The sequence below is a fragment of the Triturus cristatus genome, chromosome 4_2 (genome assembly GCF_964204655.1).
Source record: "Triturus cristatus chromosome 4_2, aTriCri1.1, whole genome shotgun sequence".
Classification (NCBI taxonomy): domain Eukaryota; kingdom Metazoa; phylum Chordata; class Amphibia; order Caudata; family Salamandridae; genus Triturus; species Triturus cristatus.
This window is the reverse complement of record NC_140586.1, coordinates 660,895,120-660,915,280: the sequence shown is the minus strand read 5'-3', so window position 1 is coordinate 660,915,280 and position 20,161 is coordinate 660,895,120. Positions and strand designations below refer to the sequence as shown.

Here is a 20,161-nt window from a genome sequence, read left to right as displayed (position 1 = left end):
TTTTCAGAACACCACAGCCTAAAATTATAACTTTGGAGAAAGGCTCTGATGGATTGGGGTTTAGTATTGTAGGAGGCTATGGAAGTCCACAAGGAGACCTGCCAATTTATGTCAAGACAATTTTTTCTAAGGTATTTTTTCTTTATACCTAAATACATTATGGAATTCCATATAGATTAACTGTAATTAACATTAAATTGTGTTCTTGTCTACAAACAATAAACATACAAATTGTATAGGATATTGAATGTGGGATAAACATTTTACAAAATGTTAGGACAAGAAGCATGTAGGTGTTGCTATTAACCAAAGAGTGTTTATTGGAATTCTTCTACTTATGATAGTGGAAATGCAAATTTGCTTCAGTGATGTGTCACCTAAAATTACTTTCCTTACCAATTGACACAAACCAGTTCAAAGATCATTGGACCAGTACTTCATTTCTATCATGCATTGCCGTCATCCAAGAGAACCATATGAACCCCATGTGAGTTCTCTTGTTCATTGTGCAAATAATTCAACCACTCATGTGCAGCTAAGATTGTGGAGGATTGTGCAATCTTAGATAGCATAATTAATTTAATTAGATCATTTTTTCCATCATGTGTGTACCACCATGCAAAATGCCACAATTGTGTTTACTACCAAAGTTATCCTGTCAACTCACATTTGATTAACCTTAAATTTCAAGCGATTCTGCTCTGCAATTTACTGCACATGTGGTTTCAGTTGTACTGTATTAACATGAAATTAACTTAAGGTAAAACTAAATCTTTCAGCTTGTTCCTGTTTTCTGAAGTTATTTCTCAGTAGCAGCTCTTGACAGCAACAACATAATATAACATTTGTTCTTAGAGCACACAAATATAAACAACATTGAATTGTGTCACTGTGTTTTGTTTTGTATCACCTAAAAATGCCAGCCTTTTCAACACGTTACAGTTTGGAGGAAACAACAAAATGTTCCTGTTTGGAATGATTTTCAATTTAAATGAGTACATGCTTGTATTTTATGAGGAACTCTAGACTGGCCCAAACACTAGTGCCAAAGGCTTTCCATTTCATAATTTGTGACTGTGTTTCTTTTTCAGGATCCTCATTCATGTATCTAATTCAGGGGGATAGTAGAGGGGTTGCCTATATTGCTCCTTCATATGATTCAGCTCATTCATAGGTTTGAAATCCAGTACCTTTGATGTCACCCTCACTAAGGTGTTTGTAACTCGTGATGAACACCTCTGACTAGCAGGAATGTTGAGAACTTGTATTATGGTAATAGATGTTCAAATTGTACTTCACAATAATACACACATTTTCTGTTAAGGTATGTTAAGGTAGGTGAATGGTTATGAAGTTAGTCACATCACATAGTCAAGTAAAGAAGGGACAAGATAACATGTATAATTCACAAAGCTGTGAACAGTTGTGGGAATGAAAAGTCTGATAATATTTGTACAATAAGGCTTACTCATCCAGACAGTGACTATTTTTATGTGATAGTTCTATGATTAGGGAACAATGTCTAGAGGTGCTCATTAGGAACTTTTAGAAAATGTCTACAGGATACCTTTTTTTAACATATTTGTTTTACTTTTAATCGTACAAGGACAGCAAATAACATTAACGAAAATACAAAAGATATTTTACCAATGCCCAAATACAAAAATGCAGTTTCACACAAAAAAATTACTACCTGAAATTAGCATTATTGTCTGTTTGACATGGAGTTATCCATAGGTTTACCCTCACAACTATGGCAATTTCCCCACAGCATACACCTTCCAATGACATTTTATTTATCTTCCTCAGGGATTGAGGTTAGGGATAAGGACACCTTGACTGAATTTACAGTAGCAAGTAATACATTCAGCATGTTCCCCTATACCTCCAAATCCTCCACAACTCTTTAGTTTCTTCTGGTCATTTTGAGATGTGCCTCTTCGGCCAGTGCCCACTCCTTAATATCCTTCAACCATGCTTCTTTACTAGGACCATGCAAGGCCAGCCACCCAATGGCTAAACACCTTTTCAAAAATACCAGTGCCTATTGTAAAAATGTGCATTGCCATTTTTTATTTTTCGGCCTAGCAATGTTGCCCAGTAAACATCTTTCTGGAGAACGCTCTAAGGGGACCCCAGTAATTCTACTTAGTTTCTCAGACACATTTGTCCAGTCATCTGTAACTTTAGTCCAGGCCCATACAAGGTGGTAGAAGGAGACACCATCTTCTCTGCACCTCGGGCTTCATGCCTGAATAAATCCTACTGAGCTGCACTGGAATCCGATAACGTATGGTGCAAATAATTATAATGCAGTAATTTGAATCATACATTACTAGAAACCTCAGGTACCAGGCTAAATGCTGTCTTCCAATGTTGGTCTGTGAATTGGTCCCCAAAGTCCTTCCCCAGCCACTCTGACTCCTGAATTCAGGTTTATCTATACCTGTCTTTGGAGCATTATGTAGCAGGGTCACAAGATGGCTACATGTCATGTGCCAATATAGCATCTAGTATAGTAGTGGCAGGAGGCGTATCAGAAAAACAGCCATAGCTCCCTGGTGATAGCTACCAATTTATCAAATTGAAGGAACTGTCTGGGACTCACTCCAGATGTTTCCTGTGCTTCTGCAAAGGAGAGGAAATCCTCTCCAGGGTATAGATCCCATAGTATATGACAGCCCTAATCCTGCCAATGTGCTACCAATATGTCTATAGCTATGTGCTGAAATAGCTTGAGAGCACACAAGTCTAAAGTGCGAGAGAAGAGGGGCTTCCTCTGAACTCTCGTCATTATATGTTCCGATGCCCTACTTGTTTGGTATATTTTGTATGGATAGCCCCGGAAAAATGCTTCTCCCCTCATGAGGAGTTCCAGTCATGTAGTGTCCCTTTGTGTTCCCTTGAGCATTCCCTTCTACCAATTGTCATCCGTTGCCATCCATTTGGTTGCATGTTGTATCAGCACTGCATAGTAGTAAGGCTCTATGTCTGGCAACCCCAGGCCACCTTCATTTTGATTATGTTGCAGTGTATTGAAGGCTACTCTTCTACATTTGCCTGCCCAAACTAGCAAATTCAATATAGCATTCATTTTCATAAATGTGGAGGAAGGTACAGGTCATAGGGAATTTTGTAAGGTGTATAAGCATTGCGGGAGGAGCAACAGTTTGTGCAATGGCTATCCACCCCAGGGTAGATAACGGTAGTGTGTTCCGGACATTTATTGAATACCACAGACCTGTTATTACCCTCCCCATGTTGTAATCATATTGCTGATCCACTGCAGACGTCACTTATATGCCTAGATATCTGAACCTATCTTTTTCCAACTGAGCCCCAGCTCTGGCAGCTGCCTCCCCCGAGACACCTCGTCAGCATCCCCAACAGAAAGAATGGTCCTCCATTTGTAGATCCTGAACCCTGCTATTGAGTCAAGGGTCTACATTTAAGGACACCAGCTGTGTTGTTTCCTTAACTTAATCTCCTAACTTTCTAACCCCATTTTGATTGTTATTGCAAGGGACTGGAGGGCCCGAGCAAATAGCAGTTGTTAGAGAGGACCTCCCTGCCTGGTACCTTGCTGTATATGCTAAATCTCTGAGACTAATCAACCACTCCTCACCCTAGCTGTAGGGTCTGTGTTTAGCAATCAGACCCAGTTACAAAAGACTGAACCAAATCCCATACGTCACAGGACCACCAGTAGATAATCCTAGCCTACTGTGTCACAGGTCCACCGACAACAATGTGAGTTTGTCATCATCATCTGTTATGGAGTGCAACATGCTTTAGTCTACAGATATTTATCATCGTATTCAGACCAAAATTAAACCACATTGGTCTTCATGTACCAGATCTCCCACCACCATTCTTAAGTCTATTGGCAAGAATTTTACAGAGGATTTTGATGTCTGAATTGATAATAGTCAAAGTTCGATAAGTTTATAGGTCTCTGAGGTCCACACCTGACTTAGATATTTTAGGAAAGTGCCCCTTTTTGCATTGTTACCCCCCACTTTTTGTCTGACACATGATGCACTTTGACTTAGAGTGCCCTGGGTTCCTGCCAGTCAGGTTCCCAGGGATTGTGTTCTTTCCGAAAGCTGTACCAATTGACATCTCTGGCCACAGGTAATCCCCTTTTAAAATGTACCATGTGTACCAAGGGCACTGTGACCAAAGCCTCTAAGGGCTGCAGCGCCTATTGTGCCACCCATAGAGGCCCTGTAACTGAACACCCACACACTGCCATTGTAGGCTGTGTGTTTTGGTGAAGAGAAAAGTGAAGAGTCAACCTGGCACACAACCCTGTGTGCCAGGCCCACAATCCACTGCCTGTGGTCTAGATAAGTCACCCCTCTAGCAGGGTGCACTAGACCACAGATGAGGGTACAGTTGCATGAGCCCTGTACCCCTACAGTGTCCAAGTCCATTCTTAGACATTGTAAGTGCAATGAAGTCATAAAGAGTATATGGTGTGGGAGTTGGTCATTACGAACTGCACAGTTCCATAATGGCTTCACTGAAACCTGGGAAGTTTGGTAGCAAACATCTCAGCAGATTAAACTCACTCTGACGCCAGTGTAGGATTTAATGTAAAATATACACAGAGGGCATCTTAGAGATGCCCCCTGAAAAACGACCAGCCCTGGTGTGGTTCCAGAGTGGCTGCTCACCATTTGCTACTACCAGACAGGTTTCTGGACCCCTGCGTTGAGAGCCTCTGCTCTCTGGGTCCCGAGACCAAGCCCATCCTGGGCAGAGGTTTTCCCAACTCCTCCCCCAGGATGGGTTGGCTCCACGAAAGGTTAAGCTTCAAAGGCCCGCTGCCTTTGTAAGCTGTCCCTGAATTTTGCTGCCCCCAGCAACTGGCTGCCACTGGTTCTCACCCCCACTTTGAGTGGGAGAATTGGCAGGAAAACCGAGTTAGGAGGGGAGTTGTGCCCACTTTGCCAAACCCACCGACCCAGGTGGGGGGAGAAGAGGTGAAGCACACATCTCAGTCCCCTCCATCTTGGAGATGAGGGGGCCCAGCCCATTAGGAAGAGGCTCATGCCCCTCTCCCACTGGAGGGTGACATAATAGGTACTCACCCTGAGGGAGAGACCCATTAGTCCCGACCTGCACACCCCTGTAACAAACTTAAATGTAGTATTTAGGGGTGACCCTGAAGCTTGCCTCCTCAGATTTGAGGAAGAATGAAGGACTGAAGAGCCGTGCTGACCCAGGAAGAAGAAGACAACCTACATCTTCGGCCCAAGGCCTACCGGCCTTTCTCGACTTCAACCTGCCTACAGCAAGGACTCCGGCGTGTCTGGTAGCCAGCAGCCCCCCAGAGCCAGGAGGACCAGCCCTGCACTCAAATTAAATACTCTGTCTCCCGTGAGCACCGGATATGCTCAAGCAAAGACTTCCAACACAGAACCCGGAACCTGGCGACTTTGCGGTTCTGCACCACTCTGCACCCAACGGCCCAAGTTCGAATGACTCAGCTCCACGAGGAGGTCTCTCCAGCGATTCCGACTTGGGATCTGGCAATCCGTGCCCTCCCTCAAGCTACAAACCGATGCCTGCAGCCTCAACCTGAAGGGTCGTCCCGACCGGACCCAGTAAGGAAAACCTGCCACCAAAAGACACCCCTGCACCCGATGCCCCATGGCCTTGGGTGGCCCAACCGATGGGGTCCAGGCATCTCCCAAGATCCCAACTTTCCTCTCCAGCCGGTGGTCGCCCCCAGGAAGCATCCGTGCCCGAGCCTGCAGCATCTTTTCCAAACCGGAGATCTCCATTGACATACACAGGGTGCTCGATGTCGCCTTAGCACTCTGCATCCGCTTTGCTCCCCCAGCCAAGTGGTCTGCTCGTGAGCAGTCCCTCACCGAAGGCTCCCTTAGCCCAATTGGCTAACAGTGGGACCCTGCACTCTGCACCCATGCCGCTGGTGGTTCAAATTGAGTGCCTACCTGAACCTTGAGAAACCTTGGTTCTAACCCCCAAAACTATTCTTGCAGGTCGTTTATTACCTGCAAGCCAATAACCTTCTTTTCTCCATAGGAACCAATGTTGTGATGTTTTGTTCCTAAAAATGTTCTGTCGAGTTGAACTTTTGTGTTAAAAGAAAGTAACTGTGCTTAAATTCAAGAATTGTCGTACTTACTTGTAAGTAACTACAGCCAGTGTGTGATATCTCTGTATATCACCTCAAGATCTAAAAGTAACTGAAAAGTAATCCAAAAATAATCTCACTGTATTTTAAACTGTTTTAAAAGTAATACAAACCTGTAAACTATACTAATACAATCCACAATTGCAGTTCTCTGTACAGCTTTGTATTTGAAAGTGTACTTACTTACCTGCACCAAGTCTTGCTTGGTTCTACAAAATAAAATACAAGTATATCTTTTTATTCTTGACTATTTCTTCTGGATTCTGTCTCTGAGTGTGTGTAATCAGTTCTTGATTGAGTGATGTATTGCTTCGCCCTCCCAAATAATAGAAAATGCAGCTCTCCCACATGGAGCAAAACACACGTGGAAGCAAGAAAAACACCTGGAAAGGGATTTCACTCTCATAAAACGAGGGGCAGCGAAAGACCGTTTTCAAAATAAAGCATGGAATTTTATTTGTGCAACACTCTCTAACAGAAAGGCTTTCCCAGATGTCAAATGAAATAACATTCAAATGTATATAGAGATATACATATATATATATGTGCAAGCAATATTAACACACTTATAAGTAAGCAAATGCAACTGTGAAAAGCATGGAATAAAAAACAGGTTGATAATATTGCTAATAATACTGGACGTCCACTGCAAGAAATAAACACTGTTAAATGCAAATAATCAGATACAAGGAATAAACCCTGTTAAAGGAAAGCATGACAGATGTATATACACTAAATACATCCAGATGATTATAACCACGGAATCTTGAATTTACTCACAGACACACTCACACATCACAATACTAATAATCAAAAAGAATACATTACCGGCTGTAAAAACTGCATCTTAGCCCACTCCTGTTTGGGGTATTCACAGCAAGGCTCAAGAGCCTCAGCAAGCCGGGAACTGCTACACTGTATTAGATGTGTTCGTCGTTCATTCAGGTCAAAACAAAATCCCGCTTTCCAAGTCAACAAACCACAGTTTTATCATCTCAAAGCACTAGATGTTTCCTAGAGGACCTCCTCTGTGCCAAGGAAACTTACCGGAGTTGGCCATACTCCACAAACATTGCAAAGGCAAAATAGTTCTCATGTATTCTTCTGCGCTCCCACATGTTCCAGCCCCTTATCTTAGCAACGCTTGAGAAAGTAAAAAAAACATCTCCAAAAGTACAGAAACAATCTTGAATGAACAGCCTAAACAACTTGAGTGATCTGGAGGGCCTACCTGTGTGTGCAAAGCTCAAGCTAGACAGTCAGAATTCAAGGTGGCATGAGGGCAGGTCAAAGCCAATAGTAAACACTTCATAAAACGTCCCAATGTACAACACAATGCACATTTGTGCGCCACTGCCTATAGCATCACACACTTCATTTCCCAATGTACAACATAATGCACATTTGAGCACAACTGCATATAACACATAATGCACATCCCACATGTTGTGTTCCTGGCAAGGCTGTTCTACTCTGTGAAAACACTCCCACTCTGCAACTTTAAGGAGACACAAAATGCAAGTGCAAAGTGAATTGAAACACGTAAATTCAATTAAAATAATGGTAGTCAAAGGTCATCACGTGGTCCCAATACATGGGAGTGCCTCTGGCACTACAAGTGAACACAATAAACACTTAACACACCCTCTGGTTAAGCCTAACTGCTTGCCCATACTTCCACAAAGAGAGCTGTTAGTATTTACCTAATTTAGCCTCTGCTATACATCTGGGGATCAACAGGACTCTGTGCGCACTATATCTTTCGTATATACAGAGCCAGCGTACTACAGACATCATACACATTTTACCCTCCTGCATGCTTTGAGGAAGTGCACCCATATCTCTGGCTTCCTTAAAGACCTCAAGCAACTTTTCACTCAACTATGGGGAGAGTGCCTTGTAGAATTCTTCCAGGAAGCTGTCGCCTCCTCACATCTTTGCTGCTGGAATTGCATATCTGATAGACATCTAGTCGCAGATTCCTTATCTTAGAATCCTCCCCAGGCTCCAGACTGGATCCGAAAATATTCTCAGCAGTACCTCTGCGTGTCGATAGAGGGGAGTCGAGCAACTCCGCAGCTACATTGTGTCCCTGATGTGACATCAAGGGAGTCCTTATAAGATCTCTCCCGATGCACTGACGTCAGTTCCTTCTTTTCCACGCTAACACGCGGATCCGCACTGTGATTCCTCTGGCTGCTTTCAGCCTACTTGATATTATTTCATCGACTGAGCAGTGTGCCCTTTTCCCTCTTCTTCATTGTCTTCGAGGTTCAATCCTTGTGAATTCTGTGGATGACATATGTCCCCCACGGACCCAAACTCAATTTGCATGTAGTGTCTGGGTGAGCACCACGACTCTGACGAGTGCAACCCTTATCAACAGTTCCGACCGACAGCGCGCAGGGCACGTCGCATGAAGCTCCTGGCAGCACAGATGTTACAGTCTTCAAAGTCTTCTCATCGTCCTCAGTACCCTACTCGTTCTAGGGAATGACTACACGTCCGTTCTAGGAGCCGTTCCTGTGGGCGTCATTTACCTTCGACATCTGGAGATAAGTCTGAACGCCGGTGGTCGAAGTTGCGGTGCCTCCTGACTTTGTCGCCTACCGCTGCTCCCCACTCTTCTCTTGAAGTGCCGAGGCATGAGTCCGTCCTGCGCCTCCTCACTATCTTGGGGCCAGGCATCATTGACCCAGATGAGACCATATTCTCAATCTCTTCTTTCTGTTCTTGGTTCTTCACCTCCCTCTGGAGCTCCCTAGTGTCTGACACCTCAGCGGCGCATGTGCATAGCACATCACAGCTCCCACCTTCGGCTCCTGCTTCTGGTCTGCCAACTCCAATGTCAGCATCTAGCTCTTGTCTGCCAGCTCCCGTAGTGGTGCCGTCGACGCCCATCAACGTTCATTCTGCCGTTGAGGCGTTGCCTTCTCGGCATCAACTGACTTTGGTCACGGTGTCGGATGCGGCGCAGATGGAGCTGGCCGTCCCAGATTTTTCCCCCTTGGTTTTTCCTTCTGAGGACCATGGCTGTGGAAGTACAACAGACAATGTCTCTCCAATTTTGGACACGGTACCACCCCCTATACAATCTAGCTGGTTACTTGACTTGGGTGTTGCCAGTGGCTTAGAATCTTCGCACGCCTCCTGTCTCCTGGTTTGGCTATGGAGGCAAGTTCCGCACTGGCGCACAAGTTCAATTGAATTTCAGTTGCCCTGGATTTACACCTCCTTTGGTGGAATTGTCAACAGACCCCTTAATTGGTGTTCTACACCCTGTCTAATGTTGAGCCTGTACTTCCTTAAAGTGACTGCCTTTTCGAAATCCTGTTGGATGATTGGACTAAATCTGAAACAGGGCTCTATATTTCTCACAGACATTGCCGGCCCCGGAGGATCCCTGCTATCTACTTGGACGTCCCTCTACTAAAAGCTTTGTGATTCAGGTTGCTTTAGCCAGGCAAAATATTGATTTTCATCCCCCTGTTCCTCCAGAAAGGGAGACCAGGAAGTTTGATGCTTGTGGTAGGCGTATTTTCTCTTCTTCTAGCGCTACTTTGCGCTCTCTGAACACTTCTTGTGTGCTCACCTGCTTCTCCCACATCTTGTGGGACTCTGTGGAGTGCCCCTTACCCTCCCTTCTGGAGGAAGCCCGGAATGCTCTTGTTCACCTGGTACAAGACGGGCAACAAGCTGCCACACTTAGCATCCGCTGTGGTATGGATACTACCGATTTTGTTAGTCAGGCTATGGCCTCTTTCATTGCTCTCTGTCGGCGCACATGGTTGCGTACTTCCAGGTTTTCAGAGCCTGTGCAAACTGCTTTGATTGACATGCTTTTTGATGGCAACTCCCTTTTGGTGAGCACGCCGACTCAGCTTAATGCCGGTTCAGTGTTAGTCATGGTGGTACAGAGTCTTAACTCTGTTGTTGTACTAGGGTTGTCGGGGACAGTTTGTTTCCCTTTGTTTTGACTTTTGTCCAGCTTCTCAGGGCGAAGTACTCTCCCCTTCCAGGGTTACACTCATTGTGGTGTTCCTGCTTCCTGCAGGTACTTTTCTTCTCATTTATGCTGTCAGTGACAGGTTTTGTTTCTAGCCATCTGAAACATATCTTCCTTTGCTGTCTCTTGGAAGTCTGTTCTCACAGCTTCTTTTTGCCGCTTGATTTTTCCGCCCTGAATACTTACTATGTGGCGGGTATTCTGTTTATGTTGTGCGGATGCACTGTAGCCTTTTTTGCTGTTTTTGGGGACTGTAGGGGAGTGCTTAGTGCCACCGGGGTGTGATGGACCACAAGACGCGGTATTAGGGAGTACATGACTTCTTTTATTTTTCTCTAGGATCAGAGTAGGTGAGGATATATCAGGTTGCTGGTAGGATAGTTGCACAAGAATAGGAGACAGTCTCTCTTCTAGATTCCTGGCTCCGGGACGGGTTAGGCCGGGGTCCTCCGGGGTTCTCTCTGTCTTGCTTGGACACACGCGACGGGCAGGGAAGGGAGAAAAGGAAACAAAAAGAACAGGTCGGGTCAGTAACTGTGCTTGTGGGTTAGGGTTTTGTTTGTGCTACCATCACCTGTATCTACATGTGGGAGGGGGTCGTGAAGGTCCTTACAATGCAAACCACCACTACTCAAGTGCCCTACCTCCCCACACCTCCCCACCACCCCCACCAGAATGATCCCCCAAGGGGTACTCGCCTTAGACAACGGCCCGTTTCCAGGACCGTGGCGTCGGGACCCGGGGCATCTTCTCCTCCCTTCGGCCCACCGGGTTTGGACGCAGTAAAGAATACACTCTCCTGGTTTCGTCTCGTCTGCTTCTCTTCGCTCTCGTCTTCCTCCGCTCTGCTCTCGCTTTCCTTCACTCTGCTGCTGTCCACCACGGTCACCGTACTCCATTCTCCGACACCGCACACCATCTCCTGCTTCTCCGTGTCTTTTGTGCGACCCTCTTCTGCTTCCGTCAGCAAACAATTGTCTCAAATTCAGACAAAACAGAGGTGATGATCTTCGGCAATCTTTCCCCCAGTTAGGCTCACCTCCGGTACCCTGTTAAAAAAGTCAGAAACTTAGGGGTCATTTTCAAAGACAAGCTATCCTTCATTCATCATGCAAACTCAGTCGTCTCCGCATCCTTCTTCACCATTAGAATGATAAAGAAACTTCTACCTACCTCCCACCCAGCACAGGCAGGACTCTCATTAGCACGCTGGTCCTGTCTAAGGTAGACTGTTGCAATGGTCTACTCATCAATGCCCAGGAAAGAGTCCTAAACAAACTACAAATGGTGCAAAATGCAGCAGCCAGGATCCTGTCAGGCACACCCAAGTTCAAACCAATATCTAAGGTGATACGACAGCTACACTGGCTACCTATCAGAAGCAGAACCGGGTTCAAGGCCCTGTGTATCGCCCACAAGGCAATCCACAACACAGGACCTGAGTTCCTCAAGAGAACTCTAAGCCCCTACAAGCCAGCTAGACCCTTACGGTCTTCAGCAGCACACTTGCTAACTATTCCTAGAACAAAAATAGCCTCTTGGGGTGACAGAAGTTTCACTGTCGCCACTGCTAGACTATGGAACACACTCCCCCTTCATATAAAGGCCATTCCCTCTCTGCTCGCCTTCCGTAAACAGTTAAAAACCTGGCTGTTCAATCAATAAACCACTCACCTTTAGTCCTCCCCACTCAGCCGTTCATAGCGCCGAGATACCCTCTGGTATTTGTGCGCTTAACAAATTGCTTAAAATAAAAATTAAATAAATAACATGGGTGCTGTACAGATGGCGTTTTTTAGGGCTTGAAAGCCAGACTCATGTGTCTTACCCCAGGTCACTATTCGGGAGGGTTAGGGTTTGGTCAGGAGATCCGTTAGGGGACTGGTCAGGGAAGAGAAGTTTGGGATAAATCTCCTATAGTAGCCGATGAATCCAAGGAAGGAACGTATGTCTCGTTTGGTTTTGGGAACAGGGAGCGATTTAATGGCTTCGGTTTTGTTTAGCTGAGGTTGTAGCAGTCCCCCTTGTATCGTGTACCCGAGATATTGTATGGAATCCGTGACCAGCAGGGATTTCCTAGGGTTTATTTTGAGACCAGCCTCCAGGATGGCTTAAAAAACACCGCAGCCAAGTGCCTCAAATAGTCCGCCCATGTGGGGCTAAAGACGACTATGTCCTCCAAGTAGGCGGTGGTGTAAGCAGCATGGGGTTTCAGCAAGCGATCCATTAGGTGTTGAAACGTTGCTGGTGCCCCATGGAGGTTGAAAGGGAGTACCCTAAATTGATAGAGTCCTGAGGGGGTTGAAAAGGCGGTCTTCTCTCTGGCTTGAGGAGTCAGAGGTATTTGCCAATAACCCTTAGTAAGATCGAGAGTTGTCATGTAATTGGCACTTCCTACTCTTTCAATTAACTCATCGATTCGAGGCATTGGGTATGAGTCAAATTTAGTGATGCCATTCACCTGACGGAAGTCAATACAAAAACGCAGACTTCCATCTGGTTTTGGCACAAACACAATCGGGGAACACCAGTTACTTGTGGAAGGTTCTATGATGCGTGCCTGAAGCATAGCGGTTACTTCTTTCTCCACTGCCTCCCTCCTTGCTGGTGGAATGCGATATGGTTTCTGCTTGATGATAGTCTGGTCCAGGGAAATGAAGTCATGTTGAACCATAGTGTTCAACCCAGGTGTGGAGGAGAAAAGGCCTGGGAAGTGATCCAGCAGGGAAAACAATTGGGTCTGTTGGTCGGGGGTCATTATGTCTCCAACCGGGGCTCTCTCGTTTGAGACTTCCAGGGTATTTGCTATGGAGATCTTCAGGGGTCTCTCGGTATTCACAAAGAGCGTTGATTGTCCCTTACCCGTGGGCAAAGCAGGCTCTTCCCATTTTTTTTAAAAGATTGACATGGTATATCTGTCTGCCCCCAGCCCTCGGGGGCTGCAGAACACTGTAGGTGACTGGGGTTATTCTTTTTTCAATGACAAAGGGACCTTGCCATTAAGTAAGTGGCTTATTTTCTGTTGTTGGGAGTAAGAGAAGAACCTTTTCTCCAGGAGCAAACTCCCTCATCTGGCTATCTCTGTCATAATACTGTTTTTGAGTGCTTTGGGCTTTTTCCATATTTTCGTGGACCAGATCCTAGATACTGCTGATTTCAATTCGGCCACGTACTTTGACAGTGGTTGTCCCGCCTCTTCTTCCCCTTCCCATTGCTCCGCTGCCATGTCTAGCAGGGTTCAGGGGTTTTCTCCCAAACAACAATTCAAACGGGGAATACCTCGTTGACCTCTGTTCATGTGTTCGTATAGCGAAGAGGATAAGGGGTAGTTTCTGGTCCCAGTCCCTTCCGGTCTCTGTGATGACCTTGCAGAGCATACTCTTGATGGTCTTATTATAGCGCTCCACAAGGCCATATGTTTGGGGATGGTAAACCGATGTCTGGATTTGACGGATGCCCAGTGTCTCACAGACCTGTGCCATTAGACAGGACATGAAAGGAGTCCCTTGGTCGGTGAGTATTTCTGACGGAAACCCCACCCGGGAGAACAAAGTAACCATGGCCCTGGCTATAGTAGGGGTGGTCATTGATGACAAAGGAAAAGCCTCCGGGTATCTGCTCGCATAGTCTACGATGACCAAGATGTACTTATGGCCTCTGGCTGATGGAGGCAGCGGTCCTACCAGGTCCATGCCAACGCGCTTGAACGGTACATCTATGACAGGCAATGGGAACAAAGGGGCCTTTCTTATCCCTTTGGGGTTCGTGTACTGACATCTTACACAGGCCGCACAGTGCTTTGCCACATCCCTATACACCCCTGGCCAGTAAAATCTATTCAGAAGGTACTTCAATGTGTTTTATTTTCCATAGTGCACTCCCCCTGTGTGGTTGTGGGCCAGGTGCAACACATGGTCACGGAAGGATGGGGGCCCAATTAGTTGTACGTTGGTATGTTCTCCCCCTTTTACAGATCTATATAGCAATCCCTTTTTTAACAAAAAAATATGGTCCAACCTTGTCTGGCTCTTGTTCCTGTACCTGCTCCCAAGAATGGATAAGGGTGTTATCTTCCCTCTGGGCTGAGCAAAAGCTAACCGGGGCTGTCTCAACTGGGTCTGTAAGGGAGAGAGGAAAAGGATGGTGTGATGTCTGTTTGTATAACTGCTCTCTTCGTCTCTCGCTCTTGCTCTTCCTATTCTTTCCTGCTGTACCCTCCAAGTCGCTATCACTAAAGGGGGCTTCTCGTAACCAAGGTAGGCCCTCCCTTTTCGTCTCATCCAAATACTCTTCAAACCTGGGGTGGTCAGTGCCAATAATGACCGCTTCTGGTAATGACGGTATGACCCCCACCTTCTGCAGCTGTGGGTCATTTGAAACATCCAACAAGACCTCCGCTACGGGATATGATTTCGTGTCTCCATGAACACAGGTAACTTGTACCCTTTCGGTCTCTTGTAATTGGGGTCGGGATACCAGGGCTCTATCTACTACTGTCACATGACACCCAGTGTCCAAAAGAGCCTGTTGCTTTTTCCCATTCAGTAATACGTCCTTCCTGTATTGGTGGGGACCCTTGCCGGTTACACATATTCGCCCCCTGGAGTACCCTACTTCCATGGGTTCTGCTGCCGAGCTATATGTCCCCACTTGGCACAATGATAACACTGTGGTCCTTGCCCACTTGGACCTGAGATGGGGTGGGCAGGTTTAGGGGCTGCACGTGGTACTGGCTGGGGTTTGGTATCGGGTCTGGGTGTGTTTATCGGGGCCAATAAAGGGGTTTGTGGTACACCCGCCTTGAACTCTGGGGATCTATGAAAGGCACACACCAGATCCACAGCCATCTCAGAGGTGAGGTTGGGATGCTGTTTCACCCACGAACGGTTTGTTGCTGGTAGGGCGTCGAGAAATTGCTCCATAAACACTCTTTCGGTCACTTCTTCCATACTGGAAACATGAGGAGTCAGCCAGCGCTTGCCCAGATCCTTGATCCTGTAATACAGGGCACGTGGGTTGTCCCTAGCGGTCCACCTTTCTTTCCGGAATTTGGCTCTTTAGTATTCCTGGTCACACCCCAAGCGTTCCAGGACGGTTTTCTTCACATCCTCATAGGCTGTTGTACCGGTGGGATTGGCAGCCTGGTAGGCTGCCTGGAGCTCTCCAAACAAGAGGGAAGCAATGTATTGGCTCCATCTCCCTTGCGGCCAGGCAGCGGTAAATGCAACTTTCTCAAAGTTAATAAAAAAGTAGTCAGGGTCATCTCCCTCTTATAATTTTTGCAGGACAGACCCAGGAACGTTTGGGTGCACTCGGGTGCTTACAATGGTGTCCGTAAGCCAGAGTATTGTCGTGTCCTGTATCTGCTGGTTTCGGGTGAGTAGGGTGGCTTGGTCTCTCAGGGCGTCTTGTAAGGCTTCCCTATCTTTCTGGGCGGTTTGTACTTGCTGGTTCGAACACCAGTTGTAGGTGTCGTTGTCCCTCTACAAGTTGGTTGATTATGCTCTCCATAGTCATAGGCACGGGTTGTGTCATGGTCGATACCTTGGGAAGTTAGATCCCACTTCTGGCACCAATTGTAGGGGAGTGCTTAGTGCCACCGGGGTGTGATGGACCACAAGACGCGGTATTAGGGAGTACGTGACTTCTTTTATTTTTCTCTAGGATCAGAGTAGGTGAGGATATATCGGGTTGCTGGTAGGATAGTTGCACAACAATAGGAGACAGTCTTTCTTCTCGTTTCCTGGCTCCGGGACGGGTTAGCCGGGGTCCTCCTGGGTTCTCTCGGTCTTGCTTGGACACACGCGACGGGCAGGGAAGGGAGAAAAGGAAACAAAAAGAATAGGTCGGGGTCAGTAACTGTGCTTGCGGGTTAGGGTTTTGTTTGTACTACCGTCACCTGTATCTACGTGTGGGAGGGGGTCGTGAAGGTCCTTACAACGCGAACCACCACTACTCAAGTGCCCTACCTCCCCACACCTCCCCATCACCCCCACCAGAACGATCCCCCGAGGGGTACTCGCCTTAGGCTACGGCCCGTTTCCAGAACCGTGACGTCGGGACTCTGGGCGTCTTCTCCTCCATTCGGCTCACCGGGTTTAGTCGCAGTAAAGAATACACTCTTCTGGCTTCGTCTCGTCTGCTTCTCTTCACTCTCGCCTTCCTCCACTCTGCTCTCGCTTTCCTTCACTCTGCTGCTGTCCTCCACGTTCACCGCACTCCGTCCTCCGACACCGCACACCGTCTCCTGCTTCTCCGCGTCTTTTGTGTGACCCTCTTCTGCTTCCGTCAGCGTCTCCTCCCCACTCGCCTGAGCCACAGCTAGACCGCTGCCTGCTTCCGGTACGAGTTGAATCGGCACAGCCTTCTCCCACTTGCGGTCCGCCCCGAGGTCGTTGTCCTCGCAGGGACCTTATTTTGTATGCCTTAGAGGCATTTTATGAGCTATCTATGCACTTTGTATCCCTTATAGGGACTTCGTCTTCATATTTTCTCTTCCACTCCAAATGGGCGACACTAGTACCACAAGCAGGCACAATCTTGGCCTGGTTTACATTAGTTCCGGTCTTTGACCCTCTTCAGTGTGGACCTTCTCTTTGTTTTGTTTTACTCTGTGGGACACATAGATTTTCTTCTACTCTTATATTGCTCCTATTGGATTGGGCCTGGGTTCCTTGATTCCACATTCCTAATGCCCTTGTGGTATTGGGATCTTTTTGGCATATTATTTCCAATTGCGCGTTTCTTGTGTAGGCCCTTTTCCTACTTTATCATGCTCCTGATGCTGTTTATCTTCATCAGTCTGGTGTTCTTGTATGTGTTTTTTACTCTTTCAGTGTTCTACCTACCTACTTGGGGTGCAGCCATTGCTGTTGCCTCCTGCTGTTTTTTTTAACATATCTGCTATCGCGCACCACCACCACCACCGCCTCCACCTTCTCCCCCTTCTCCTTCCATCCTCCTCGCTCCCCCTCCTTCCTCCTCGCTCCCCCTCCTTCCTCCTCACCCCTCCTTCCGCCTCACCCCTCCTTCCGCTTCTCCTTCTCCCCCTTCCTCCTTCTCCCTCCTCGTCCTCCCACTTCCTTCCTCTTCCTCCTCCTTTTGGCCTACCCATCAGTTCTGACAGAAATAGCAGTTCAATTCAGTGACCCAGCATAAATGAAAATTCACTCTTCATGATATTAAATGGCTTGTATACTAACCTATATCCGTGAGTCACAGAGGATGGCCACCCAGAACCAAAAAGGTCGAAGAGTGTCAATGAGAAGGCCCACCCACAGCTACCCTGAATACACAGTCCTATAGCCGTCCCTGTAATAACCAACATCATGGGCATCTAAATTTGCCTTTCTTTACTGAACAGTTTCAATCTAAACATATATGCCTCACTCTCTGGCTCCAAGCTCCAATGCTATTCTAGTTTCGCCAACCGCCTCATCAACATTTTCATTCCACAGAGTTGCTGTGGTTCCAGTACTCACCCTTTCCAAAGACCTCTTCAGGTGTCACCAGGGAGAGCAATGGCGCCATTATACTCAACCACTGGCTTGCTAGTCCCTCCTGCTTTGTTGACATCTCTGTCTCCAGTCTGGTGATCCACACTGCACACTTGAGATGCCCTAGGCCCCGCAGCCTAAAACTGCCACCGAGAAGGCCCAGCAGCACTCCCCAACTCTAGCCATTCCCAGACCTCTTATGTTAAGGTGAAAAAAGAAACTTTTCCAATATGAATGACACAGATTAGCGGGAAAGAGTAGCATGTATTTGTTTCACTGATTGAAAGGTTCTTCTGAGATGCTGCACTCTCTACGTTTAATATGGAAAAACCTGGATGAATGGTCCTATATATGAGATCCCCCATGGGTTCAACCCTTCGCAGTATATGGTCCCTATAATTAAGGAATTTGAAAATGATAGCTGTCAGTGAAGCCATGGGAGGAGAGGGGCCGCCAGAGCCCTACGTATCTGTTTGATTATAAAACACTGTGAGAGTCCATAGGCTTTACAGTGTCTGTTATCCAAATCCAAGAATGTTTCTGCGGTGTGCATGTGAGAGATCTCTGGGAACCCAACAAATGTCAGGTTTGCATCTTTAGGACATTCGTTCTGCATCCTCCACCCTATTGTCTAGATGATGAGCCAAATCGGAGATGGAGGGGACAGTTTTCTGTAATTCACTGAGTTCTTGATGGCCACCAGAGTCCCCATGGGCCTGCCCGGGGTATAGAAGGCACTCTTCCCAATCTTGGTATACATGGCAGTTCCATTGGACCCAAGAGCATATTGGTTCATTTTTATTAGCTGTATCATTTTTAGGTCTCGCCTGACCCAGCGCATGCGCTGGTCTAGCGAGACTTTTTGTGAGGGCTCAAAAAATGCTACCATGGCCAGCCTAGAGCTACAGTGCATGTGCGCGGGCGCGCGCTTAGGAACAGAGGCTCGTCATTTCACTTCCACTTTCACTTTCGCCCGCGATCACTTTCGCGGCGTCCCTTTGATATTCTCGTTCAAAGAACATGTTGTGTTAATGCTTTGCTGCGCCCGTTTGACTTACAATGTGCTTTCTCTTTCCACAAACTCGATGTTTGGTTCCTTTATTTTGAGATGCTTTTAGTATTACTGTTTTGTGACTTAAAGAACATTAAGGAAATGTTACTGTGAAACTGGACAACGTTCACAGTGTTTATTTCTGATCGCAGCGGCTGCTTCATGTCCGTTGCACCATTCAGGGAGTCCTTTAGTTGGCGTTTTCATGAGGACATGATGAGGAAGCTGGAAAATTTGGGCACATTCTCTTTAAAAGCACAGCATGTTGGCGACTGGTTAATCGATTAGACCTGTGTAGCGCTTTAGCGCTATGGTGGGTGCAGCAGTTACAACTCATGTAATATGGGGTGCAACTCACAAGGAGGGGGTAGGTTTGAGTGCACATTGGCTGCAATCGAACTCTTAAGATGATGGGCTGTGTGTATCCATTATCAGCACTCAGTCTTCGCTAAGTGATCTTGTTTGTTTTGTTGTTGTGTTAATGCTTTGCTGCACCCGTTTGACTTACAACGTGCTTCCTCTTTCCACAAACTCGATGTTTGTGTTCCTTTATTTTTAGATGCTTTTAGTATTACTGTCACACACACAACCACAACCACACACAACCTCAACCACACACAACCTCAACCACACGCACAACCACACACACAGAACCACACACACAGAACCACACACACATACAACCACACACACAACCACACACATACACACAACCATACACACACACACAACCACACACACACACAACCACACACACACAACCACACACACACATACACACACATACACACACACACCCACACCCACAACCACACACAACCCCACAACTACACATAACCACACACACACACACACACACAACCACACAAACAACCACACTTACAACCACACACACACACACTCAACCACACATAACCACACTCAACCACACACACAACCACACACACAACCACACACACAACCACCCACACACAACCACACAAACGACCACACACACATACAACCACACACAACCACAACCACACACACACACAACCACACACACACACAACCACAACCACACACACACACAACCACACACACACACAACCACACACACACACAACCACACACACAACCACACACACAACCACACCCACACAACCACACACACACACACACACACACAACCACACACACAACCACACACACACACACACACACACACACACACATACACAACCACACACACACAACCACCCACACAACCACACACACAACCACACACACAACCACACACACAACCACACACAACCACACATACAACCACACACACAACCACACATACAACCACACACACAACCACACACACAACCAACCACACAACCAACCACACACACAGCCACAAACACACACAACCACACACCCAACCACACACACAACCACACACACCCACACAA

At 46.8% G+C, this 20,161-nt stretch overlaps 1 protein-coding gene across 10 annotated transcripts in view; it reads left to right on the top strand.

The window, feature by feature from the left end:
- The window catches only part of PATJ (PATJ crumbs cell polarity complex component), a 1,359,209-nt gene that overhangs the window by 1,292,997 nt on the left and 46,051 nt on the right, over positions 1-20,161 (top strand). For all 10 annotated transcript variants that reach the window (XM_085602445.1, XM_085602441.1, XM_085602446.1 and 7 more), the window contains one exon: positions 8-131. In XM_085602445.1, the coding sequence (XP_085458571.1) occupies positions 8-131 (124 nt within the window). The remainder of the gene's footprint in view (positions 1-7; positions 132-20,161) is intronic.